At 48.9% G+C, this 26,484-nt stretch overlaps 1 protein-coding gene across 1 annotated transcript; it reads right to left on the reverse strand.

Moving 5' to 3' along the window:
• Window positions 1-22: 22 nt before the first annotated feature.
• Window positions 23-26,070, reverse strand: tnpo3 (transportin 3). The gene is made up of 23 exons (XM_083999106.1): window positions 25,826-26,070; window positions 23,811-24,011; window positions 22,179-22,252; window positions 21,843-21,999; window positions 18,936-19,079; window positions 18,143-18,318; window positions 17,752-17,890; window positions 17,209-17,355; window positions 16,579-16,686; window positions 16,166-16,257; window positions 15,901-16,040; window positions 14,504-14,695; window positions 14,108-14,199; window positions 13,939-14,015; window positions 13,406-13,466; window positions 11,127-11,267; window positions 10,327-10,443; window positions 9,625-9,719; window positions 9,173-9,329; window positions 3,565-3,732; window positions 3,358-3,470; window positions 1,148-1,229; window positions 23-98 (listed from the first exon to the last, which is right to left on the reverse strand). Exons 1-22 carry the CDS (start codon window positions 25,937-25,939, stop codon window positions 1,169-1,171), a joined length of 2,766 nt encoding a protein of 921 aa, XP_083855232.1. The 5' UTR covers window positions 25,940-26,070; the 3' UTR covers window positions 23-98; window positions 1,148-1,168.
• Between the last annotated feature and the right edge of the window lie 414 nt (window positions 26,071-26,484).

Raw genomic sequence — 26,484 nt, forward strand, 5'->3', positions numbered from 1 at the left:
TCCATCTTCATCTTCATCATCGTCATCCCTTTGGATCCTCGTCTGCAGTCGCAGCTTTTTGCCGTCACCTCTGAATGTTGGTCAACAAAACATTTAACCTGCAACACAGACGGAGGTCAGAGGTCAGAGGTCAACTGGGGCTAAAGTCCCGATCCGACTCAGCATCGATTCATTTAGAGTCATTTTAGTTTTAATAAGTTATGAAAGAGATTTTCACTGAACTAAAGCTGCAAACTGTACAAAGATGGAACTCTGCTAGCTGCTGCATCGTTGTAAATATTAATGTTAAAAGTTGAAAGCAGTGACATGAAGCTCATTTATTTAACAGTGCAACTCCTCAGTATCTTATTTCATATTTACATTGAATATGAGAAGAAGCTGAAAACTACAAGACACGTTTGTTCTAATACAAAAGATCAGTCGAAGGATTTTATGAATCGATTTCAGATGTTAAAGTTCATCTTCTCCGTGGCTTCTCTGAGTTACAGCGGGACCACTTTTCTTCGTCCAAAAAGACACACCAAAAAACATCCAAATACCTCCATGCTGCTCGTATGTAATGTCCCTCTGGTATTGAAGCCCCGACATGAGAAATTGTTCAGAAACAAATTAAATAAGTCTATATTTCAAGCTTGTTTTGTAGCGGAAGCTCCCAGTGTCTCAGTTCACTGCTCTTCCTGTGGCACTGACACAATTTCTCATGTTGGGGCTTCAATACCAGAGGGACATTACATACGAGCAGCATGGAGGTATTTGGATGTTTTTTGGTGTGTCTTTTTGTTATGAAGACAGTTGGTATCCATTAGCAACCGTTATATGGACATGCACTGCTACGCCGAGACCCCCTGTAACTCAGAGAAGCCACGGAGGACTCTGAAACTTCTCCCAGCCCTTAGTCCACATGAGGGGGAGGAGATCATGAGTTGAGATATTTCAATTTTGGGTGAACTATCCCTTTAATCTGAAAATCTATTTTCTATTTTTATAAACCCAGCCTGGTGTGTGTCTGTGGTTGTGTAGTGTTGTGTAATGTGTGCGTTACCTGGTGTTGTGTGGAGTGCAGCTATCGGAACAGCCTGGTGTGTGTCTGTGGTTGTGTAGTGTTGTGTGTTGTGTGTCTGTGGTTGTGTAGTGTTGTGTATCTTACCTGGTGTTGTGTGGAGTGCAGCTATCGGAACAGTCTGGTGAACTCTCTGATCGCCCAACACACCTGTTTACACTCCTCAGCGCTGGAAGAAGGAAACACACGGTTACTGTGGAGGCCTGGTCACCATGGCAACGGGGCTGGTCACCACGGTAACGGGGCCGGTTACCTGCAGCAGCAGGTCGTGACACGTCAACAGGTGAGTCAGAGGCTCCGCCCACAGGTGAGTCAGAGGCTCCGCCCACAGGTGAGTCAGAGGCTCCGCCCACAGGTGAGTCAGAGGCTTCGCCCACAGCTCAACTCAGTAGAAACTCCTCAAGTCTCAACTCGCTACAAACTCCAGTTCCTCTGCGTTCCAGCTGAGACGACACTTACCCCAATAACCCCAATAACCCCTAACCCCCCTGTGGTTAATGCCCCCTAGTGGCAGGATGTGGGTATTAAAGCCTCATGCCCCCTAGTGGCAGGATATGGGTGTTGCAAAAGCGCCCAGAAAACCCATTCACTCCAATGTATGTGTGTTGCCCACTTGCTGGTAAATTGATGAAAACGGCCGTGTTTTTGTTTTTAGGTGTCTTGGTCATATCAGATTATACTTATAATTTGTTTATTACAAAATGTAGATTGAAACATTCATGTAGAGAACTGTTTTTTGGGGGGTCTTTTTACTCTCCTATGTGTTAATGTTTATCTGTAAAGGATCCTCAATGATGCTATTAACGTGGTGATCTATAAATGTCCTTAAATTATTGAAAACACCACACTGCTCATTCACCAACAATGCAGAGATGTCAGTTCATATTCCTCCACCAGGAGGCGCTGATGCTGTTGTTACCATAGATACGTATATATATCTATGGTCCTTACTCTCTGTTACAGCTCTAGTCTAACCAGCCTGTTAGTGACCAGTAGGACTGCAGCCGAGGGGCCAGTCAGAGGACCAGTCAGAGGACCAGTCAGAGGACCAGTCAGAGGACCAGTCAGAGGACCAGAGGACCAGTCAAAGGACCAGTCAGAGGACCAGAGGACCAGTCAGAGGACCAGTCAGAGGACCAGTCAAAGGACCAGTCAGAGGACCAGTCAAAGGACCAGTCAGAGGGTCAGAGGACCAGTCAGAGGACCAGTCAGAGGACCAGTCAGAGGACCAGTCAAAGGACCAGAGGACCAGTCAGAGGACCAGAGGACCAGTCAAAGGACCAGTCAGAGGACCAGAGGACCAGTCAAAGGACCAGTCAGAGGACCAGTCAGAGGACCAGTCAGAGGACCAGTCAGAGGACCAGAGGACCAGTCAAAGGACCAGTCAGAGGGTCAGAGGACCAGTCAGAGGACCAGTCAGAGGACCAGTCAAAGGACCAGTCAGAGGACCAGAGGACCAGTCAGAGGACCAGTCAGAGGACCAGTCAGAGGACCAGAGGACCAGTCAAAGGACCAGTCAGAGGACCAGAGGACCAGTCAGAGGACCAGTCAAAGGACCAGAGGACCAGTCAGAGGACCAGTCAGAGGACCAGAGGACCAGTCAAAGGACCAGTCAGAGGACCAGAGGACCAGTCAAAGGACCAGTCAGAGGACCAGAGGACCAGTCAAAGGACCAGTCAGAGGACCAGTCAGAGGACCAGAGGACCAGTCAAAGGACCAGTCAGAGGACCAGAGGACCAGTCAAAGGACCAGTCAGAGGACCAGAGGACCAGTCAAAGGACCAGAGGACCAGTCAGAGGACCAGTCAGAGGACCAGTCAAAGGACCAGTCAGAGGACCAGTCAAAGGACCAGTCAGAGGACCAGTCAGAGGGTCAGAGGACCAGTCAAAGGACCAGAGGACCAGTCAGAGGACCAGTCAGAGGACCAGTCAAAGGACCAGAGGACCAGTCAGAGGACCAGAGGACCAGTCAGAGGACCAGTCAAGAGGGTCAGAGGACCAGTCAGAGGACCAGTCAAAGGACCAGTCAGAGGACCAGTCAAAGGACCAGTCAGAGGGTCAGAGGACCAGTCAAAGGGCCAGAGGACCAGTCACAGGACCAGAGGACCAGTCACAGGACCAGAGGACCAGTCAGAGGACCAGAGGGCCAGTCAGAGGACCAGTCAAAGGACCAGTCAGAGGACCAGTCAGAGGGTCAGAGGACCAGAGGACCAGTCAGAGGACCAGTCACAGGACCAGAGGACCAGTCAAAGGACCAGTCAGAGGACCAGAGGGCCAGTCAAAGGGCCAGTCACTCACCTGGTGACTTGCTTGTGGAAGTCCGTCAGCTGTTTGTGAGTGACGGTCACCGCTCCTCCCGACGTTTCCTTCGGTAAACCTTTCAGGGCGCTCTCCAGCCACCGGCAGAACGTCTGCAACAGGAAACAGAGACACGTTGTCACGGTTACGGCTCGGTCACCTGGCGGTCGCACCTGAGGCGTCGTCATCGTCGTCATGGTTACTCACCGGCCGGTCGAACACCATGACCTCCCACAGCACCTCGGCCACGTCGGGCAGCGTGTACGGCGGCAGACAGAAACAACACGAGTGCATCAGCTGAGTGATGAGCTGCTGGCCGTGCTGCTCCATGGCCTGGCCAATCAGCTGCTTCCTCACCTCAAAGTCCTCCTCGTGCTGCAAGACAGGTGAGAGGAGAGACAGGTGAGAGGAGAGACAGGTGAGAGACAGACAGGTAGAGACAGACAGGTAGAGAGGGGCAGGTGACCAATCAGCTGCTTGCGCACCACAAAGGAGTGGTGAATGGGGATGGATGTGGAGTGCAAGGTGTGAGTGGTGAACGGGGATGGATGGATGTGGAGTGCAGGGTGTGAGTGGTGAACAGGGATGGATGTGGAGTGCAAGGTGTGAGTGGTGAATGGGGATGGATGTGGAGTGCAGGGTGTGAGTGGTGAATGGGGATGGATGTGGAGTGCAGGGTGTGAGTGGTGAATGGGGATGGATGTGGAGTGCAAGGTGTGAGTGGTGAATGGGGATGGATGTGGAGTGCAGGGTGTGAGTGGTGAATGGGGATGGATGTGGAGTGCAAGGTGTGAGTGGTGAATGGGGATGGATGTGGAGTGCAAGGTGTGAGTGGTGAATGGGGATGGATGTGGAGTGCAGGGTGTGAGTGGTGAATGGGGATGGATGGATGTGGAGTGCAAGGTGTGAGTGGTGAATGGGGATGGATGGATGTGGAGTGCAAGGTGTGAGTGGTGAATGGGGATGGATGGATGTGGAGTGCAAGGTGTGAGTGGTGAATGGGGATGGATGGATGTGGAGTGCAGGGTGTGAGTGGTGAACAGGGATGGATGTGGAGTGCAAGGTGTGAGTGGTGAATGGGGATGGATGGATGTGGAGTGCAAGGTGTGAGTGGTGAATGAGGATGGATGGATGTGGAGTGCAGGGTGTGAGTGGTGAACAGGGATGGATGTGGAGTGCAAGGTGTGAGTGGTGAATGAGGATGGATGTGGAGTGCAAGGTGTGAGTGGTGAACGGGGATGGATGTGGAGTGCAAGGTGTGAGTGGTGAATGGGGATGGATGTGGAGTGCAAGGTGTGAGTGGTGAACAGGGATGGATGTGGAGTGCAAGGTGTGAGTGGTGAATGGGGATGGATGTGGAGTGCAGGGTGTGAGTGGTGAACAGGGATGGATGTGGAGTGCAAGGTGTGAGTGGTGAATGGGGATGGATGTGGAGTGCAAGGTGTGAGTGGTGAACAGGGATGGATGTGGAGTGCAAGGTGTGAGTGGTGAATGAGGATGGATGTGGAGTGCAGGGTGTGAGTGGTGAACAGGGATGGATGTGGAGTGCAAGGTGTGAGTGGTGAATGGGGATGGATGTGGAGTGCAAGGTGTGAGTGGTGAACGGGGATGGATGGATGTGGAGTGCAAGGTGTGAGTGGTGAATGGGGATGGATGTGGAGTGCAAGGTGTGAGTGGTGAATGGGGATGGATGTGGAGTGCAAGGTGTGAGTGGTGAATGGGGATGGATGTGGAGTGCAGGGTGTGAGTGGTGAACGGGGATGGATGTGGAGTGCAAGGTGTGAGTGGTGAACGGGGATGGATGGATGTGGAGTGCAAGGTGTGAGTGGTGAACGGGGATGGATGGGGAGTGCAGGGTGTGAGTGGTGAATGGGGATGGATGTGGAGTGCAAGGTGTGAGTGGTGAATGGGGATGGATGTGGAGTGCAGGGTGTGAGTGGTGAATGGGGATGGATGGATGTGGAGTGCAAGGTGTGAGTGGTGAATGGGGATGGATGGATGTGGAGTGCAAGGTGTGAGTGGTGAATGGGGATGGATGGATGTGGAGTGCAAGGTGTGAGTGGTGAATGGGGATGGATGGATGTGGAGTGCAGGGTGTGAGTGGTGAACAGGGATGGATGTGGAGTGCAAGGTGTGAGTGGTGAATGGGGATGGATGGATGTGGAGTGCAAGGTGTGAGTGGTGAATGAGGATGGATGGATGTGGAGTGCAGGGTGTGAGTGGTGAACAGGGATGGATGTGGAGTGCAAGGTGTGAGTGGTGAATGAGGATGGATGTGGAGTGCAAGGTGTGAGTGGTGAACGGGGATGGATGTGGAGTGCAAGGTGTGAGTGGTGAATGGGGATGGATGTGGAGTGCAAGGTGTGAGTGGTGAACAGGGATGGATGTGGAGTGCAAGGTGTGAGTGGTGAATGGGGATGGATGTGGAGTGCAGGGTGTGAGTGGTGAACAGGGATGGATGTGGAGTGCAAGGTGTGAGTGGTGAATGGGGATGGATGTGGAGTGCAAGGTGTGAGTGGTGAACAGGGATGGATGTGGAGTGCAAGGTGTGAGTGGTGAATGAGGATGGATGTGGAGTGCAGGGTGTGAGTGGTGAACAGGGATGGATGTGGAGTGCAAGGTGTGAGTGGTGAATGGGGATGGATGTGGAGTGCAAGGTGTGAGTGGTGAACGGGGATGGATGGATGTGGAGTGCAAGGTGTGAGTGGTGAATGGGGATGGATGTGGAGTGCAAGGTGTGAGTGGTGAATGGGGATGGATGTGGAGTGCAAGGTGTGAGTGGTGAATGGGGATGGATGTGGAGTGCAGGGTGTGAGTGGTGAACGGGGATGGATGTGGAGTGCAAGGTGTGAGTGGTGAATGGGGATGGATGTGGAGTGCAGGGTGTGAGTGGTGAATGGGGATGGATGTGGAGTGCAGGGTGTGAGTGGTGAATGGGGATGGATGGATGTGGAGTGCAAGGTGTGAGTGGTGAACGGGGATGGATGTGGAGTGCAAGGTGTGAGTGGTGAACAGGGATGGATGTGGAGTGCAAGGTGCGAGTGGTGAACAGGGATGGATGGATGTGGAGTGCAAGGTGTGAGTGGTGAATGAGGATGGATGGATGTGGAGTGCAAGGTGTGAGTGGTGAATGGGGATGGATGGATGTGGAGTGCAAGGTGTGAGTGGTGAATGGGGATGGATGGATGTGGAGTGCAGGGTGTGAGTGGTGAATGAGGATGGATGTGGAGTGCAGGGTGTGAGTGGTGAATGAGGATGGATGGATGTGGAGTGCAAGGTGTGAGTGGTGAATGGGGATGGATGGATGTGGAGTGCAAGGTGAGTGGTGAATGGGGATGGATGTGGAGTGCAAGGTGTGAGTGGTGAATGAGGATGGATGGATGTGGAGTGCAAGGTGTGAGTGGTGAACGGGGATGGATGTGGAGTGCAAGGTGTGAGTGGTGAATGAGGATGGATGGATGTGGAGTGCAAGGTGTGAGTGGTGAATGGGGATGGATGGATGTGGAGTGCAGGGTGTGAGTGGTGAATGGGGATGGATGTGGAGTGCAGGGTGTGAGTGGTGAATGGGGATGGATGGATGTGGAGTGCAGGGTGTGAGTGGTGAATGAGGATGGATGTGGAGTGCAGGGTGTGAGTGGTGAATGAGGATGGATGGATGTGGAGTGCAAGGTGTTAGTGGTGAATGAGGATGGATGTGGAGTGCGAGTGGTGAGTGGTGAATGGGGATGGATGTGGAGTGCAAGGTGTGAGTGGTGAATGAGGATGGATGGATGTGGAGTGCAAGGTGTGAGTGGTGAATGGGGATGGATGTGGAGTGCAGGGTGTGAGTGGTGAATGGGGATGGATGGATGGGGAGTGCAAGGTGTGAGTGGTGAATGAGGATGGATGGATGGGAGTGCAGGGTGTGAGTGGTGAATGGGGATGGATGTGGAGTGCGAGTGGTGAGTGGTGAATGGGGATGGATGTGGAGTGCAAGGTGTGAGTGGTGAATGGGGATGGATGTGGAGTGCAGGGTGTGAGTGGTGAATGGGGATGGATGTGAAGTGCGAGTGGTGAGTGGTGAATGGGGATGGATGTGGAGTGCAAGGTGTGAGTGGTGAATGGGGATGGATGTGGAGTGCAAGGTGTTAGTGGTGAATGGGGATGGATGTGGAGTGCGAGTGGTGAGTGGTGAATGGGGATGGATGTGGAGTGCGAGTGGTGAGTGGTGAATGGGGATGGATGTGGAGTGCAAGGTGTTAGTGGTGAATGGGGATGGATGTGGAGTGCAGGGTGTGAGTGGTGAATGGGGATGGATGTGGAGTGCGAGTGGTGAGTGGTGAATGAGGATGGATGGATGTGGAGTGCAAGGTGTGAGTGGTGAATGGGGATGGATGTGGAGTGCAAGGTGTGAGTGGTGAACGGGGATGGATGTGGAGTGCAGGGTGTGAGTGGTGAATGGGGATGGATGGATGGGGAGTGCAAGGTGTGAGTGGTGAGTGGTGAATGGGGATGGATGTGGAGTGCAAGGTGTGAGTGGTGAATGGGGATGGATGTGGAGTGCAAGGTGTGAGTGGTGAACGGGGATGGATGTGGAGTGCAGGGTGTGAGTGGTGAATGGGGATGGATGGATGTAGAGTGCAAGGTGTGAGTGGTGAATGAGGATGGATGTGGAGTGCAAGGTGTGAGTGGTGAATGGGGATGGATGTAGAGTGCAGGGTGTGAGTGGTGAATGGGGATGGATGTAGAGTGCAGGGTGTGAGTGGTGAATGGGGATGGAAGTGAACTATGGCCCAGTTCCAATCCGCCCCCTAAAGCCTCCTTAAAGCCCTGAACCCTCACTGACTAAAGTGACGTCAGCTGTAAGTGACAGAGTGTGAGAGTGTTTGAGGGTCCAGATGCTGTAAACATGAATGGAACAGCACTTACACACTCTCACGACACGTTACCTTGACAACAAAATGTTTTTAACTCCGCCCTTGGACCGATAATTTACCGTACTTTCAATACGCACAAGGTGTGTGAGGGGAACGGACTCAAAACAAAATGTTCCTGGATCAGATCTGATCAAATCATCATCAATAATCACAAACTGCACGTTAACACTGACAGTAAACTGCTTCTTCTTTTTCTTCCTTTCTTTCCTTTTTTTTTGGCTCCTGTCCATTAACAATAAAGAGACCAGCGGAGCTCTCTCTGACTACGTGTGTTCATTTACTTTTCTTTTCTTTTCTTTTTTACACTCGCATTCCGACGGCATCTCATGTGTTTGACTTCACAACGCTATGAACTGTGGGTAATTCCCCTACCCAACGGCATCTCATGTGTTTGACTTCACAACGCTATGAACTGTGGGTAATTCCCCTACCCAAAGTCAGCATCGGTGCTGACTTACGGTAAGGGGGGGGGGGGGGGGGGGCAGTAAGGGCTCATTCACTGACTCACTGACTTGATGATCTGACAACGGAACAGCCCTCACACACTCACGGACTTCCCGTGAACGCGCCTTTAAGTCAGTGAGTCCGTGAGGGGTCGGAGTGGAATTGGGCCTATATATGACCCCTATAACTCTTTCTGCTGAGCCAGGAGTTTTGGCTTCTGGTGCAGTTACATAGAATGACCACCAGGCAAGGATTGAGGATGGAAACATCTCAGATATGGTTAGGAAAGTGGTACACTTCCAGAGAAGAGTAGGCTGAGGCCAGAACCACAGAAAAATAGATCCATCTGTTCCAGCGTCATGTTTTTAGTTTATTTTACTTAAATGGAGAAGGGAAAGTAAAGGCCCAAACAGGACGATATATCTGTTATTTTATTTTTCTTCTACAGTACTCACATCGTTGGAGACGCCCGTGTGTATCAAGTCTCGGACAAACTTCATGACGCTGCAGTTGGCGTCTCGATGGTCCAATGAGGTGGCGGCTATCGCACACTGGATGATGTGAATGACGATGCCGCTGCTTAGCAACGTGACCGGACTTCTCTGGACAAACCTGAGGAAACACAGGTACGGAAAGGGTTAAATATAGGAGACAAGGAGACAAGGGTAGAGAAGGAGACAGGAAGACACAGGTAGAGAGAAGGAGACAAGGGTAGAGAAAGGGTTAAATATAGGAGACAAGGAGACAAGGGTAGAGAAGGAGACAAGGAGACAAGGGTAGAGAAAGGGTTAAATATAGGAGACAAGGAGACAAGGGTAGAGAAGGAGACAAGGAGACAAGGGTAGAGAAAGGGTTAAATATAGGAGACAAGGGTAGATAGAAGGAGACAAGGAGACATGTGTGTCACCTTGTGGCCAGTCTGAACAGGTCGTCCACGGTGTCGGGATGATTCCTCAAACCGTTCGGTTGCTCCAGCAGCTGGAAGGTCGGCATACACAGAGCCTGAGGAGGAAGAGAAGACTAAATATCAGCTGGATAATCAGAGTAGAGATGGAGGTTAAGATGCTCATACGGGGCAGATGTGCATCTTTATGCCGCGGCTGCACATACGGGGCAGATGTGCATCTTTATGCCGCGGCCTCGGAGGAGAAAACTGTTTTTTCTTTTTAAATCATTAGCGGTGCTTATTTATTAGTCCACACTACATGTTGGTGCCTTCGGTCCTCTCTGCCTCGCATCGTCTCAGGAAATAACTGGGAAGGTTTCACAATGTTTGTAAACTGAAAGCAGCAGATTTTCTAACAGACTTGATGACACCTGTCGTCGCCGAGGGAACCACCACAGATTATTGTAAAAGGTTTGAAAGTCCGAGGCTCGATCCAGAAACACTTTTACAGCAGGAAATCACGTTGCTGCTCGATCTGAAACTGTTTAACACGACAAAAAGCCGAACCACAATGATGATGTTTGATCCGACACTAGACTGTTGCTCTAACGTGATGTTTTTTTATCCTATGTTAACCGGATAATAAATTCATAACCGAGTAGCAGATTACTTACTGGGGTACTCGGGTACCCGGGTAACCGTGGTAACCATGTGAGCGTTTACCTGCAGCATGTCCAGCAGCCCCTGCCTGCAGCCCTCCTCCATGCCGTACTCGTCCACCAGGATGCTGCCCAGGTACAGGAAGCACGAGTGTGGATACACCTGGTACACACTCACCATCTGGGGGAAGAAAAAAACTTTATTTAACCCACACCTGGTACACACTCACCATCTGAGGGAAAAAAAAAACTTTATTGTTCAATAAAGATAAAAGATGAACAGAAAACACAACACATTCGACTCTGACACTCAACTCTGGGTCGTCAGTGAATCAGTTCAACTCGTGGTTTCTCAGCAGTAATATAATGTCTTGTACATGTGCAAATATGCCAAATATTCCAGCATGGAAGGAATGTATAAATATGATAAATAAATAAATATATCACAGACAAAATACGAACCTACTCATTAAAATTGGCATTCATCAGCCGAATAACTGAGGGGATGAAGGAATTTGAGTAACGGTTTGTCTTCCTCAGGGGCATGATAGCGCCGCCCTGAGGGCATTAGGGGGAATTCCCTTGACACGACACGGTCAGCAGACTGAAACTGTTCTTGTCCTTCACTGACAAACCATTAAACCAACAAATGAAAATGTTAAAAGACTCAATAAAAGAATGATAAAAAGAACAGAATAGTTTTTGAAACACTAGAAGAGTTGAGCTTCCTCATCAGGTGAATTCTTTGTTGTCCCGTTTAACACGTGACTCTGTGTTTATGTCAAATCTTTTAGGTGTGAGTCAAATATGGTTGTTAAATATGTGTATGTTTCCTTTATGTGCAGGTGTGTGTGTCTGTCTCACCTGAGTGACGAGCGGCTGCAGCAGCGAGGCCGAGCCTTTCCCCACGCAGCGCACAGCGAACCGCAGGCAGCGGCAGCAGCGCTCCACGATCCGGTTGTCGGCTTGGTGAGTGTTCAGCGTGTCGGACAGCACCGGCCAGATCTACACAACACACACACACACACACACAGGTGAGTCACAACACAACACACAGGTGAGTCACGTGACCAGGGGCCTCATTTATAAAACTGTGCATAGGAAAGACGACTATAGGCGGCGTACGGAGGAAACACAGGAAATGCGTGCGCACAAAAACTTTCAGATTTATAAAAGCGTGCGGACGTCTGTTTCCATTTATAAATCACAATCAACACTAAAGTCGGCGCACGTGAAAAAGCGCTTCACCCGCCCACACGGCGCCTATATACGGTCAGGGAACACGGCGCCTATATACGGTCAGGGAACACGGCGCCTATATACGGTCAGGGAACACGGCGCCTATATACGGTCAGGGAACACGGCGCCTATATACGGTCAGGGAACACGGCGCCTATATACGGTCAGGGAACACGGCGCCTATATACGGTCAGGGAACACGGCGCCTATATACGGTCAGGGAACACGGCGCCTATATACGGTCAGGGAACACGGCGCCTATATACGGTCAGGGAACACGGCGCCTATATACGGTCAGGGAACACGGCGCCTATATACGGTCAGGGAACACGGCGCCTATATACGGTCAGGGAACACGGCGCCTATATAAGGTCAGGGAACACGGCGCCTATATACGGTCAGGGAACACGGCGCCTATATACGGTCAGGGAACACGGCGCCTATATACGGTCAGGGAACACGGCGCCTATATACGGTCAGGGAACACGGCGCCTATATACGGTCAGGGAACACGGCGCCTATATACGGTCAGGGAACACGGCGCCTATATAAGGTCAGGGAACACGGCGCCTATATAAGGTCAGGGAACACGGCGCCTATATACGGTCAGGGAACACGGCGCCTATATACGGTCAGGGAACACGGCGCCTATATAAGGTCAGGGAACACGGCGCCTATATACGGTCAGGGAACACGGCGCCTATATACGGTCAGGGAACACGGCGCCTATATACGGTCAGGGAACACGGCGCCTATATAAGGTCAGGGAACACGGCGCCTATATACGGTCAGGGAACACGGCGCCTATATACGGTCAGGGAACACGGCGCCTATATAAGGTCAGGGAACACGGCGCCTATATAAGGTCAGGGAACACGGCGCCTATATACGGTCAGGGAACACGGCGCCTATATACGGTCAGGGAACACGGCGCCTATATACGGTCAGGGAACACGGCGCCTATATAAGGTCAGGGAACACGGCGCCTATATACGGTCAGGGAACACGGCGCCTATATACGGTCAGGGAACACGGCGCCTATATACGGTCAGGGAACACGGCGCCTATATACGGTCAGGGAACACGGCGCCTATATACGGTCAGGGAACACGGCGCCTATATAAGGTCAGGGAACACGGCGCCTATATAAGGTCAGGGAACACGGCGCCTATATAAGGTCAGGGAACACGGCGCCTATATACGGTCAGGGAACACGGCGCCTATATACGGTCAGGGAACACCCTGATGAATATACATTCAGACCAAATGAACCAACAGACGGCAGAAAAGGGAAAACATTTCACACACGTGGAAACACCGACCCGTTGGACGCGCTGGTTCGGTTCGGTTCGGACCTCAGGCTTCCTTTTCTCTTTCTTTCTTCTTGTGAAATGCACTGAATCAGCGCTGACGCATCAGGAAGACGGTGGTTTTTTTTTTTTTAGGTTCGGAGGAATTGTTTCTGGTGAGTCCGGCCACGGCACAAGGAAGTCTGAACCGGCTGCTCATCATAAACCATCATAAAGAGCCGCTGCGCCTCTTTCACAGTCATTTGTGTTGACCCGAACCAGCTGGTTGGACCGGCCGCTGCTTCCATAGATTACATCTCTCTCTCTCTCTCTCTCTCTCTCTCTCTCTCTCTCTCTCTCTCTGAATCCAGAATTATCAATATAAATTATATAAATTTGCCTCGTTCTTCGTTCTTGCCAACATATCCTTCATATGATTAAGGTAATATTTGATTGTTTCACACAAATGTATCGATTTCACATATTTTCTTTGATTTCATCTCTCTGCTGTTGGAGCGGCGCCACTTTCTCACTTTCAAGTTGCTTAAAGGCGGCGTACGCCTTCTTTTGTGCGTACGCAGCGTTTATAAAGGAGTGGTTGCCATGGTGATTTACCTCCTGGATGACTTTCTGACAGGGATGCGTCTGTCCGTTCTCCACGATGGGGTTGGTGTGTCTGAGGGGACAGAGCACAGTGTGTTCAGGTGTGTGTGTGTGTGTGTGTGTGTAGGTGTGTGTGTGTGTGTGTTCAGGTGTGTGTGTGTGTGTGTGTGTGTGTGTGTGTGTGTGTGTGTGTGTGTGTGTGTGTGTGTGTGTGTGTGTGTTCAGGTGTGTGTGTGTGTGTGTGTGTGTGTAGGTGTGTGTGTGTGTGTGTGTGTGTGTGTGTGTGTAGGTGTGTGTGTGTGTGTGTGTGTGTGTGTTCAGGTGTGTGTGTGTGTGTGTGTGTGTGTAGGTGTGTGTGTGTGTGTGTGTGTGTGTGTGTGTGTGTGTAGGTGTGTGTGTGTGTGTGTTCAGGTGTGTGTGTGTGTGTGCAGCTGTGTGTGTGTGTGTGTGTTCAGGTGTGTGTGTGTGTGTAGGTGTGTGTGTGTGTTCAGGTGTGTGTGTGTGTGTGTGTGTGTGTGTGTGTGTGTGTGTGTGTGTGTGTGTACCTGAAGATGACGGCCAGCCGGTCGAGCCACACGGTCGGATCAGCTGATTTCCCGTTGGTAGATTCTCCCGTCAGAAGCTGAAACATCAACGTGAAGGTTTAGTTTCCACGACGACAACAACACGACAGACAGGTGGACAGGTGGTAACCATGGTGACCAGGTGACTCACCTTCTTCAGGGCCAACACCTGCACAGCACAGAGGTCAGAGAGACACTCAGCGATCTTCTCCAGGGGAAGACGAGCCAGGACCAGAGCTGTACCTGTATACGGGGGAGGACAAATACCTGTAAATATACCTGTAAATATACCTCTAACACACCTGTAAAACAGCTGTAACACACCTGTAAATACACCTGTAAAATACCTGTAAATACACCTCTAACATACCTGTAAAATACCTGTAACACACCTGTAAATACACCTGTAAAATACCTGTAAATACACCTCTAACATACCTGTAAAATACCTGTAACACACCTTTAAATACACCTGTAAAATACCTGTAAATACACCTCTAACACACCTGTAAAATACCTGTAAATACACCTCTAAACTCAGACTCACCTTTGAGCAGGCCGACCGCGGCCTCGGTGGACAGAGCGAAGGAGTCCAGCGCTCTGGCGATGTCCAGCAGCCCCTGGAAGTGCTGAGCCATGTGGTCTCTGCACACGGAGCAGATGTTGTGGATCGCCTTCGCTGCCGCCGAGGCCAAAGGCTTCTCCCTCAGGCCCTTCATCAGGTAGTTCAGCACCGGGTCTGAAACACAAGATCACAGTTAGAGGCTTCTCCCTCAGGCCCTTCATCAGGTAGTTCAGCACCGGGTCTGAAACACAAACCATGTTAGACCCTTCATCAGGTAGTTCAGCACCGGGTCTGAAACACAAACCACGTTAGACTGAAACAATAAACCACGTTAGACTGAAACAATAAACCACGTTAGACTTCATCAGGTAGTTCAGCACCGGGTCTGAAACAATAAACCACGTTAGACTTCATCAGGTAGTTCAGCACCGGGTCTGAAACAATAAACCAGGTTAGACTTCATCAGGTAGTTCAGCACCGGGTCTAAAGGAAACAAACCACGTTAGACTTCATCAGGTAGTTCAGCACCGGGTCTGAAACAATAAACCAGGTTAGACTTCATCAGGTAGTTCAGCACCGGGTCTAAAGGAAACAAACCACGTTAGACTGAGTTAGACTGAAATCTAAACAGTTAGAGGCTTCTCCCTCAGCCCCTTCATCAGGTAGTTCAGCACCGGGTCTGAAACAATAAACCACGTTAGACCGAGTTAGACTGAAATCTAAACAGCATGTGGTCAGATAACGGCCGACCACTTCCACTTCCATATATTCGGGGCTTGCCCTCTTATCCAACCATATTGGCAAGAACTTGCTGGAGAAATTCAGTCAATCCTTGGTTTAAAAGTTGATTTTTCTTTCATGACGTTATACCTGGGTAAATACCCAGTTGGTCTTATGGCTCAAGACAACTATCTATCTTTACAAAGTGCTTTTGGCTGCAAGCAAAAGGGCCATTACACGGAAATGGCTGCAGACAAATTTGCCATCAAAGAACGACTGGATCACCATTGTTAACGAAATACAGTGATGGAAAACCTGACCTTCACCCTGAGACCACGAGCTGAACAGTTTACTAAGAACTGGGAAAAGTGGACTTCATATTCTCTAACGTGTAACTCAGTGTCTGTGTGAACGATAACTCCATTAGCTCTAATGTATTTGCTCTGATGTATTAGCTCTAATGTATTAGCTCTAATGTATGACCTATGTCAACCTGTCTGTTCTATATGATTGGGTTGTTTCTCTGTTTTTAGGTTTCATTGTTTGTCCTTTATTGTTGAAAAAAGAATTGAAAACGTAATAAAAAGTTTTAAAGAAACAGAAACCCGTGTTAGAGCTGCGGTTTCCCTGACAACGCTGTGATGTGATGGAGCTCGTACCGAGGAAGCGCGGGTTGCGGTCGACGACCTCGCTCATCTCTCCGACCAGCTCGATGCTGGTGAAGCGGACCGCCATGTGCACGCTCTCAGGAAGCAGCACCACCTGCTGCAGCACCTCGGACAGCGTGGGGTTGTTCTCCCTGAGGGGAAACACAGAACAACAAGGTCACCATGACGACCAAGCAACAAGGTCACCATGACGACCAAACCGCCGGGCTTTTACTCTGAAAGGTCCCGTTTCCTGCCGGTTTCCACGGTTACTTACGGGTCGACGCTCTTGGCGATGGCGGCCATGATGAAGAGAACGGCCTCGGTCACCTCCCAGGGAGGATTCCCGTCCTTCAGCGTCGAGTACAACTACAACCCAGAGAACTCACATTACACGTACATATACATACTGCATATACATATACATACAGTATATATATATATATAGAGAGATGGACAGAGTACTCCACCCCAGTACTTGAGTAAGAGTACAAATACTCCTGGTCAACATTTACTCCGTTACAAGTAACTCTTTGACAAACACAGATTGTGTCCAATAGAAAAAGACCTGAAAGTAACCAGTACTTTTCAGCCTTCCTGTGTGTGTGTGTGTGTGTGTGTGTGTGTGTGTGTGTGTGTGTGTGTGTGTGTGTGTGTGTGTGTGTGTGTGTGTGTGTGTGTGTGTGTTACCTGAGAGAAACACTCCATGGACCCGACCAGGAAGATGACGTCTTTGACCAGGTCCGACACCCTCATCCTGAACTCCCCGAAGTCGTCCGTGTCCTCGGGGATTCCCTCCTGAGGGTCAAAGGTCAACACGTTGGTTTCACTCTTTCACTCTTTCATACAGAACCAGGTCTGAACCGGTTTGATCCGGTTTGAACCGGTCTGAACCGGTCTGAACCGGTCTGAACCGGTCTGAACCGGTCTGAACCAGGTCTGAACCGGTTTGAACCGGTTTGAACCGGTCTGAACCAGTCTGAACCAGTCTGAACCGGTCTGAACCGGTCTGAACCAGGTCTGAACCAGGTCTGAACCGGTCTGAACCGGTCTGAACCGGTCTGAACCAGGTCTGAACCGGTCTGAACCAGGTCTGAACCGGTCTGAACCAGGTCTGAACCAGGTCTGAACCAGGTCTGAACCAGGTCTGAACCGGTCTGAACCGGTTTGATCCGGTCTGAACCGGTCTGAACCGGTCTGAACCGGTTTGATCCGGTCTGAACCGGTTTGATCCGGTCTGAACCAGGTCTGAACCGGTTTGATCCGGTCTGAACCAGGTCTGAACCGGTCTGAACCGGTCTGAACCGGTCGGTCTCTTACGTGGTCGGGGTCGAGCTGGCAGTGGCGGGCGAGGCAGTGCAGCAGCCGCTGGATGTACGGTCTGAAGATGGAGTGCAGCGCCGCGTCGTTGATCTTGTACAGATGTTCTCCCAGTCGGTACCAGAAGTTAAAGGAGATCTCCACCACCTGCACCGGAACCAGAACACACACAGGTACATACAGACATAAATACTTCATTTGTCCCCGAGGAACAGGTCCATACAGACATAAATACTTCATTTGTCCCCGAGGACGAGCCAGAAGCCGGAACAGAGAGCTCACTACTGCATTTATTTGGTAGCTACACCGGTCACTACTGCATTTATTTGGTAGCTACACCGGTCACTACTGCATTTATTTGGTAGCTACACCGGTCACTACTGCATTTATTTGGTAGCTACACCGGTCACTACTGCATTTATTTGGTAGCTACACCGGTCACTACTGCATTTATTTGGTAGCTACACCGGTCGCTCTGGGTCGCTGTGGTAACGGCGATCTGTGACCCCAGTGCATGATGGGATATCTTGCTCCGTGCCTCACCTCGTACTGTGGATGTCCTGCACAGATGAGCAGCAGCTCCAACGTCCTCAGGTCTCCCATCCCCTGTCCCGGGCTGCGGACCGTCGTCTCCAGGAACGTCTCACACAGCTCCGTGAAGATGCGGCAGTAGTTCAGCACTCTGCAACAACACACACGTCAGCACACGGGACACACACACTCAGGACACGCACACTCAGGACACGCACACTCAGGACACGCACACTCAGGGCTAGGGCTTTGACATTTGCCCAAAAAATCATATTCGAACTTCATTTGTTTATTAAGCGACCGGATTGTCCCACGGGGGGGGGTGAGTTTCGCTTTCACTGCTTTCATGCATGCGCGCTTCTGTGTGTGTGTGTGTGTGTGTGTGTGTGTGTGTGTCTCTTACTTGTCGAGGTCTTCCCGTGCGACCGCCATGTGGTAGGCCGTCTCGAGCGTGAGAACGCCCTGGAACAGCTGCAGAGCGAGCGCCACGTTGGTGTCGACGTTCTCGATGGCGTAGAGCGCCGAGCACACGCAGTCCGACGCCGCCTCGTGGAGGTTGGTGGTGGTTTCATCCCTCTGCTGCAGGGACACGGGACACGAAAGAATGAAAAATGTGATGCATAAAGACGTCTTTGTCCCTGCTCAGGCCTTAGAATAGGATAAAAGATGCTGAATACAACAAGTGCAATAATACAAAAACAGTGAATAGGTATCATGAATAAATAAACACAGCTACAACATTTAGATTAAGAAATTGCACAGATTAAATACATTAAACATTAGTAAAATGCTGTATTGACGGTGACTTGAGAGAAGTTAATGTTCACATTTCTGCTGCTGCTGAAGCCGATGTTTAACTTTAGCACTAAACATCTTTAGTTCTGTTTGGAATTTTATTTCTGGTGGTAAAGAACTCCAGAGGTGTTTATCTACGCAGCACTGAGAGGGAGGATTGACCGAATGTCGTCCTGCATCTTAGACACACACCTACACACACACCTACACACACACACACCTACACACCCCTACACACACACACACACACACACACCTACACACCCCTACACACACACACACACACACCTACACACAGACACACCTACAGACACACACACACCTACACACCCCTACACACACACACCCCTACACACCCCTACACACCTACACACCCCTCCCCCTGCAGACTGAGGACTCACCAGCACTTGGAACAGAACCAGCAGCAACTGGTTTCCAGCCATGAAGTTTGAGTCCAGAACTCCCAGGTTGAACCAGCTGCCCAGACAGCGAAACACCTTGATGAGCATCTTCTCATCGTTCCCCGTCTTCTCCACACACGACACCTAGAGACACACACACAGAGAGAGACACACACAGAGAGACACACACACACACAGAGAGACACACACACAGAGAGAGACACACACAGAGAGACACACACACACACAGAGAGACACACACACAGACACACACACACACACACACACACCATGAAGAAACACTCTGGATGTTTGTGAATCCAACCCGTCAGGATCACAGTCTAATGGAGCTTTCCCACCAGCCCTAGTACCTGGTACCAGGAACTATTCTAGTACCTGGTACCAGGAACTATTCTAGTACCTGGTACCAGGTACTAGAATAGTTCCTGGTACCAGGAACTATTCTAGTACCTGGTACCAGGAACTATTCTAGTACCTGGCACCAGGAACTATTCTAGTACCTGGTACTAGGAACTATTCTAGTACCTGGTACCAGGAACTATTCTAGTACCTGGTACCAGGAACTATTCTAGTACCTGGTACTAGGAACTATTCTAGTACCTGGTACTAGGAACTATTCTAGTACCTGGTACCAGGAACTATTCTAGTACCTGGTACCAAGCTAATAAAATGCGGTGAAACTCTTTAATTTAAGGAATATCATTTACAAGAAAGTCCCCCGAGCCGTTAAGTTAACACTTTGCTTTTATTGTATTACAAGTTAATGTTTATTTTATAAGTTTTATGTTGGTGAATGTGGTGATTTCGGTCTCGGCTACAGACAGGAACCAGAATGCAGACGAAAGAAGAGTCTGGTGACGCCAGCCGACTGCTGTCCACTGATTGGACGTCAGCCGACTGCCGTCCACTGATTGGACAGAGCGTCGTCACGGCAGCGCTACGAACAGCTGATCTGCATCAGACTGTTGTTGTTGCTTCAGCTGAGTTAAATGTTGCTGTGGTGTTGATGTGGCTCAGGTCAAAGGTCAGAGAGGCTGTGACATCACATGTTAATAACTCCTTTATAACCAGTTCATCAGCCTCTAGTTGCTCCTGGTCCAACCTGAACATCTGGTATCCCATAATAATCATGTATAAGGAGCGTTAGTCTGAGTTCTGTTCTGTTCACAGTGAATCTGGGTCTTCATGTTGAGGAACTAGTTGTTGTTAAAGGTTATAGTGTTAAACTGTTGGAGCGAAGAGGAAACTCTTCATCAGTTTACAGGTGAGACAATAAAGGACAACGTCAGCTATCCATCCCATAATAAATAAAACCATCCGACATCGAGGCTGGAGCTTTCTTAAATACCGATACCAAGACTAGTAAATTTCATGATTCTTGATACTTATTCGACCACGATTTAAGAAGAAAAAAAACTTGTGCTTCTAAATTCATTAGGCTGCTTTATTTAATTAATGAATAAATATATAACTGTTTCACATCATCAAACTTGTATTTAAGCTTCACTGTGGTTTAACGAAGTAAAACAGAGTTAAAATGGTAAATCGCTTCACTGTGGTTTAAAGATGAAGTAAAAGAGTTAAAATGGTAAAGTTTAAGCTTCACTGTGGTTTAAAGATGAAGTAAAAACAGAGTTAAAATGGTAAAGTTTAAGCTTCACTGTGGTTTAACTATGAAGTAAAACAGAGTTAAAATGTTAAAGTTTAAGCTTCACTGTGGTTTAAAGATGAAGTAAAACAGAGTTAAAATGGTAAAGTTTAAACTTCACTGTGGTTTAACGATGAAGTAAAACAGAGTTAAAATGGTAAAGTTTAAGCTTCACTGTGGTTTAAAGATGAAGTAAAACAGAGTTAAAATGTTAAAGTTTAAGCTTCACTGTGGTTTAACGATGAAGTAAAACAGAGTTAAAATGTTAAAGTTTAAACTTCACTGTGGTTTAACGATGAAGTCAAACAGAGTTAAAATGTTAAACTGCCTCAACACAAAGAGAAAGTCACGTAGTCGTTACTTTTATCTTCTAACTGTTGTTCTCATTCAGTCACTTTCAGGCCGTTTCCACGGACTCATCCTTTCATTTTACAGCTCTGCTCCAAACCACCATGGATGTATTATGGTCTGTATTATGGTCTGTATTATGGTCTGTATTACGGTCTGTATTACGGTCTGTATTATGGTCTGTACGCCGTGGCGACGCCGAGCAGCTGGAGCCGAGTTCACATGTTAATAACTCCTTTAAAACCAGAACAGCAGCAACAGCCAGTTCATCAGCATCTAGTTCTGGTCCAACCTGAACATCTGGTATCCCATAATAATCATGTAGACGTCTATAAGGGAGAGGAGCGTTAGTCTGAGTTCTTTTCTATTCACAGTGAATCTTGGTCTTTATGTTGAGGAACTAGTTGTTGTAAAGGGTTATTCTGAATGTTTCAGATCAGCTGCACGTGAACGTTGTCATGGAAACGTGGTCAGTGTTTCACTAAAGAATCTTTTTACTTCTTTCAAGCAGATTTTCACTTGAAATAAGTAGAAAAATCTGATAGTGGAGCAAGTTTTTCTTTCTTATTACAAACACAAAAAACTTCCTTATCTGGCAGATTTTTCTACTTATTTCAAGTGAAAATTAGTTTGAAACAAATGAAAATGATCTAAAAACAAGTTAATTTTTAGGTGATGAGTCTTATTTTAAGTGGAAAGAGATTAGTTTTGATTATAAATGAGACATTTTGACAAGAAATAAGACAAATATTCCTGGAGTTTTTGCAGTGCAGATTCCTTCTTTTAGACCTAAAATGTTAGGAAAATACACCCCTGAGTTGAATTTGCCCGGAATTGTCCTTTAAAACATTAAAACAGAGTGAAAGAGTGAAACAGGAAGTGTCCCGTACCAGCAGCGTGACCACGGTGCCGCTGTAATACGCCAGGTCCTCGATGATCTCCGTCCGCCGGTTGGAACCGATCCGCAGCGAGCGGCTGTGAACTTCCTCCGGCAGAACGGTGAGAATCTCTACGAGGAACGGCATCGAACTCACATCGTTGTTGTACCTGCACCGAGACACACACAGACACACAGACACACACACAGAGAGAGACACACACACACACACAGAGAGAGACACACACACACACACACAGACACACAGGTGAGTCAGAGGACACACTCCTTCACTCCTTCACTCCTTCATGTTTGATTGTGTTTCCACTCTGACGTCGTGTTTTCCTACTTTTCTATGAGCGTGTGAACGCATCCTTTCCACGACGCCATCTGCAGCGCCAGGTCGGCGATCGCCAACGCCAGCTGACGGGGGGGGAGAGAGAGAGTTATTGATCACAACCAATACACAGATCAATAGATCAATAGTTCATTAGAGCCTCACTCCACCAGGAGAGTAAAACACTCAACAACATGAGAAAAACATGGAAACAGAGAAACGACAAAACCATCATCAATAGGCTCAATAACTAACCTGTAATCAATAGGATCAATAACAGGATCGATAACTAACCTATAATCAATAGGATCGATAACTTGGATCAATAACTAACCTATAATCAATAGACCAGGGCCGGTCCAAGCCTCCACGGGGCCCTGAGCTGAACCTTTATCTTGGCCCCCTCCTCTGTTACAGCCCATAATACTATGTCATGTTTTACTGTGATTATGAATCAGGTTTTTATTGTGAAACTGATTCAGCTGAAAGTCTCAGGTTCATTTACATTTAATCTTCTAGTTAATAAACAGCAGCTACTTTAAGGTTAAGGCTACGTAGCTACTGGGACTGAAGTCACCTGGTGACTACAAGTAACACAATAAATCAACAGACCATGTATTTACACCGTGTTACCTAGGTGACGACGGCCTGTTACCTGGGCGAGGACACCGTGTTACCTAGGTGACGACGGCCTGTTACCTGGGTGACGATAGCGTGTTACTAGGTGACTAGTGCTGCACGATTAATCTAATCTAATCGCGATGTCACGCCGTGCGATTGGTGATTTAAAGTAGATAAATGTGTAAATGGGACTTTAACTCCTGTAGCGGAGCAGAGCCGCTAGTGTGTGCAGCTGCAGCATAGCAGACTGAGACTCCGTCAGTCGTCATGTGACCAGCAGGTCTGATCACGTGACCACCCAGCTGGCAGACAGCGCTCCGTGCTGCAGGACCGTCACCGTGGTGACAGCAGGTGTGGAGCTTGTGTGTGTTTTCTGTGTTTTCCTCTTCAACATGTGCAGTGCGTTTAAACAACGAGGAGGTTTCTGCCTGTTGGGGCGAACGACCAGAAAGCTCCGGTGTTTGGTTTTCTTTTAACTGTCTTTTTTATTTATTTTTTATTTTTCGGTAACAGCCACACTCATTTGCCGTCTCCTCTCGTCTCCTCCGTTGTGTGTGTGTGCGCGCGTGCATGCATGCGTGCGTGTGTGTGTGTGTGTGTGCGCGCGTGCATGCGTGTGTGTCTGTCTGTGTGTTACCTGTGTACCTGTGTGCTGTGAGAGGAGGGAGGGGGAGAAAGGCATTGTAGTAAATGATGGCATCGCAGTAGACTATGAAACTGCACAAAAAGTTACCTATTTTTATTTAATAGAAAGATACTGTAAGGAAACACTTGTTATTTGAGAAATACACTCCTAAAATATGGTTATTTCCTGTGCTGTGCTTGATACTCAAGCAAATAGACTCCTGACAGCATTAATCTACAATATCGTAATCGCAATCGCAATCGCACATTTTTATCAAATCGTGCAGCACTATAGGTGACGATGGCGTGTTACTAGGCGACCACGGCCTGTTACCTAGGTGACGATGGCGTGTTACTAGGCCAGGACACCGTGCTACCTAGGCGACCACGGCCTGTTACCTGGGTGACGATGATGGGCGACAGGTCCTTGAGGTTCTGGATGTGCGTCAGCAGAGAGTCCCGCAGTGCATTGTGGGTCTCGGTAGGAAGCTCGAAGAAGGACGTCTGGATCTTCATCTTCATGGTCTGAGCGGCGAAGTAGCACGACTCGACGTCCTGTTTGAGCTGCAGCAGCTGGTCGGACACCTCCCACGCGTACATCTACACAGGAAGTGATGTCATTACCACCGGGACAGGAAGTGATGTCATTACACCTGGTCACAGACACCATAAACGCGTAGCTGCCGTCCGTTGGAGCGATGCGTCAGCACGGCGGCCATCTTGGTCAGGTGAAGCCGTGTCTACTTCCTGCATCAGAGGTCTATCAACCATTAACATCCCATAACTCACTGGATATTCAACCGATTCTCAACCGTTTGGTTTGTTATAAATGTCAGACACATATTTATGATACAACAACAAATATATATTTATATTTTATATTAAACATAGACTTCCATACTCACACACCAACATGCATAAATACACTGAAACGTGTTCTAATCTACCGGGTCTGACTGACGTTTACGTCTCTATGAAACCCCGGACCAAGATGGCCGCCGTGTTGACGCTGAGGAGCAGAAGGCGTCAAGCCAGTATTTACATCTATAAGGGATAGATAGATAGATAGATAGATAGATAGATAGATAGATAGATAGATAGATAGATAGATAGATAGCAGAAATGTGTCTTTGACAGGGTTCATCACTTTACATACACTCAATAAAAACACAGTAAGGCAATAAAAACATTTACAAAAAATAAAAAGCACAATAGCAGCAAGTCATTTTGGGTTGTTTAGGTTGGAGTTATACATCTATAGGTTAGGGTTATAATATAACCATAACTCTTATAGATATATTATATCGAATATCGTCCGAACTGGACCGAACCGGACCGGAGTCTGAATCTGGATTTGTTTTGTTTTTTCTCAGACTCAAACTGGATTCAATCAGAACAACAACAAACAACAGACAACAGACAACAGACTTACTTCCTGGTTGAGACACAGTGACTGCTGATGTCACAAGACTCTCAGCCAATCATGACTCATCAGGAAACACGTCTGGACCAGAACCAGGACCAGGACCAGCAGAAACCTGGTTCTGGTTCTGGAGCAGGGACCAGGTCCGAATCCGGCGCGTGCCACGCCCTCCGGCGGCGCCGCTACGTGACGTCACCGTGACCCTGGTTCTGGTTCTGGTCCAGTCCGGTTTAACAGTAACTATAGTAACTATACTATAGTAACTAACCCTTTAACTCTGAATCAGCGGAACTTTAATCTCCGTTTGAACCGGGACCGGCGGCACCGAGCCACGCGCACACACACAGACACACACACACACACACAGACAGACAGACACACACACACACACGCACACGCACACAAACGGACACACACAGACACACACACACACACACAAACGGACACACACAGACACACACACACAGACCGGGGCCGGTCCGGTGACGTCACAGGCCAAACTTTGCTGTGGCATCACATTAGCCCGTTAGCCTGTTAGCATGCTAGCCTGTTAGCCGTTAGCATGGGGCCTGTTCGAGCCCCAGAGACCGGAACACCGCAGCTTCCGGTTCACACGCGGGCAGAACCGAGCCCCCCGGGGAACCAGACCAGAACCACGGTCACCATGGTTACCGTGGTTCTGGTCCGGGCGGCGCCGAGCCCCGGTACCGATGTCCGTGTTTTCATCCATTCATTTAATGCTAACGCCATGCTAGCGCCGTTAGCTGTGATGCTAACGCCATGCTAGCTGCGCCGCGGACGGATCTGGATGACTGTGACTGGCTGAGAATGTGTGTGTGTGTGTGTTTATATGTAGTGTGGTTCCGTGTGGAGCGCAGTTAGACGAGCTGGTTACTAAGCGACCAGCTGATATAGATCATTATTAAACAGTTATATATATAAATACAGATATATAAAACATCTCTAGCAGCTCTAGCAGCTTCTCTCCTACCGAGCGCTGCAGCTCCCCCAGCCAGGCCGAGGCGCGCTCCTTGCCCGCCGGGTCGGGGTCGTGGTACAGCGCCTGCACCGCCGCCAGCACCAGGCTCAGGCTCGGCTTCTCCATCTCCTCCGAACCGCAGGACCCACTCGCTAAGGCAGAAAGATCTACAGCTCCACGGACCCGGATCAGCTCTACACGGTCTGAGCGCCGACCGCCATCTCGCACTGGCTTCCCGCGTGCAACCTCCTCCCGGTCCCGACGGGAAACAAGCGCCGCACAAATCAGTTCCGCCTCGTCAGGACTTCCACTTCACCGCGTTAACATAGAAACTGCTCTTTTTGGAAGAAAACAGGAAGAATGATCAGTTTCCAGGAAAAAACATATCTTTATTTATTATAAAGACCGAGACAAAGACTTTTTGCTTTTTCTGTCAGTTAATCTTGAATTTGGGGAAATTTCACATCCACAAAAACAAATGGGCCAAATCCAAACCGAACATTGTTAGAATGAACTGCACCTTTATGCTGCCACAATCAAGGACATAACTAATCAGAAAGCCGCCAAAACGTAGCTACTCGATTATGGAGAAATGTTCTGTAAGTGACTTGTAACTTTAAGCCTCTGGCTGGATTTTATTGTCTCTCTTTCTGTTCCTATGGATGTAGCAG

This window comes from Trachurus trachurus (assembly GCF_905171665.1).
Source record: "Trachurus trachurus genome assembly, chromosome: 23".
Taxonomy (NCBI): Eukaryota; Metazoa; Chordata; class Actinopteri; order Carangiformes; family Carangidae; genus Trachurus; species Trachurus trachurus.

Excerpts from the sequence above, each read along its gene's own strand:
- tnpo3 (XM_083999106.1), bottom strand. The coding sequence starts at position 25,939 with ATGGAGAAGCCGAGCCTGAGCCTGGTGCTGGCGGCGGTGCAGGCGCTG. Across the intron at positions 16,258-16,578 it reads CCATGGAGTGTTTCTCTCAG|TTGTACTCGACGCTGAAGGA; the intron begins GTAACACACACA and ends TCTGGGTTGTAG. Across the intron at positions 3,471-3,564 it reads TCATGGTGTTCGACCGGCCG|ACGTTCTGCCGGTGGCTGGA; the intron begins GTGAGTAACCAT and ends TTCCTGTTGCAG.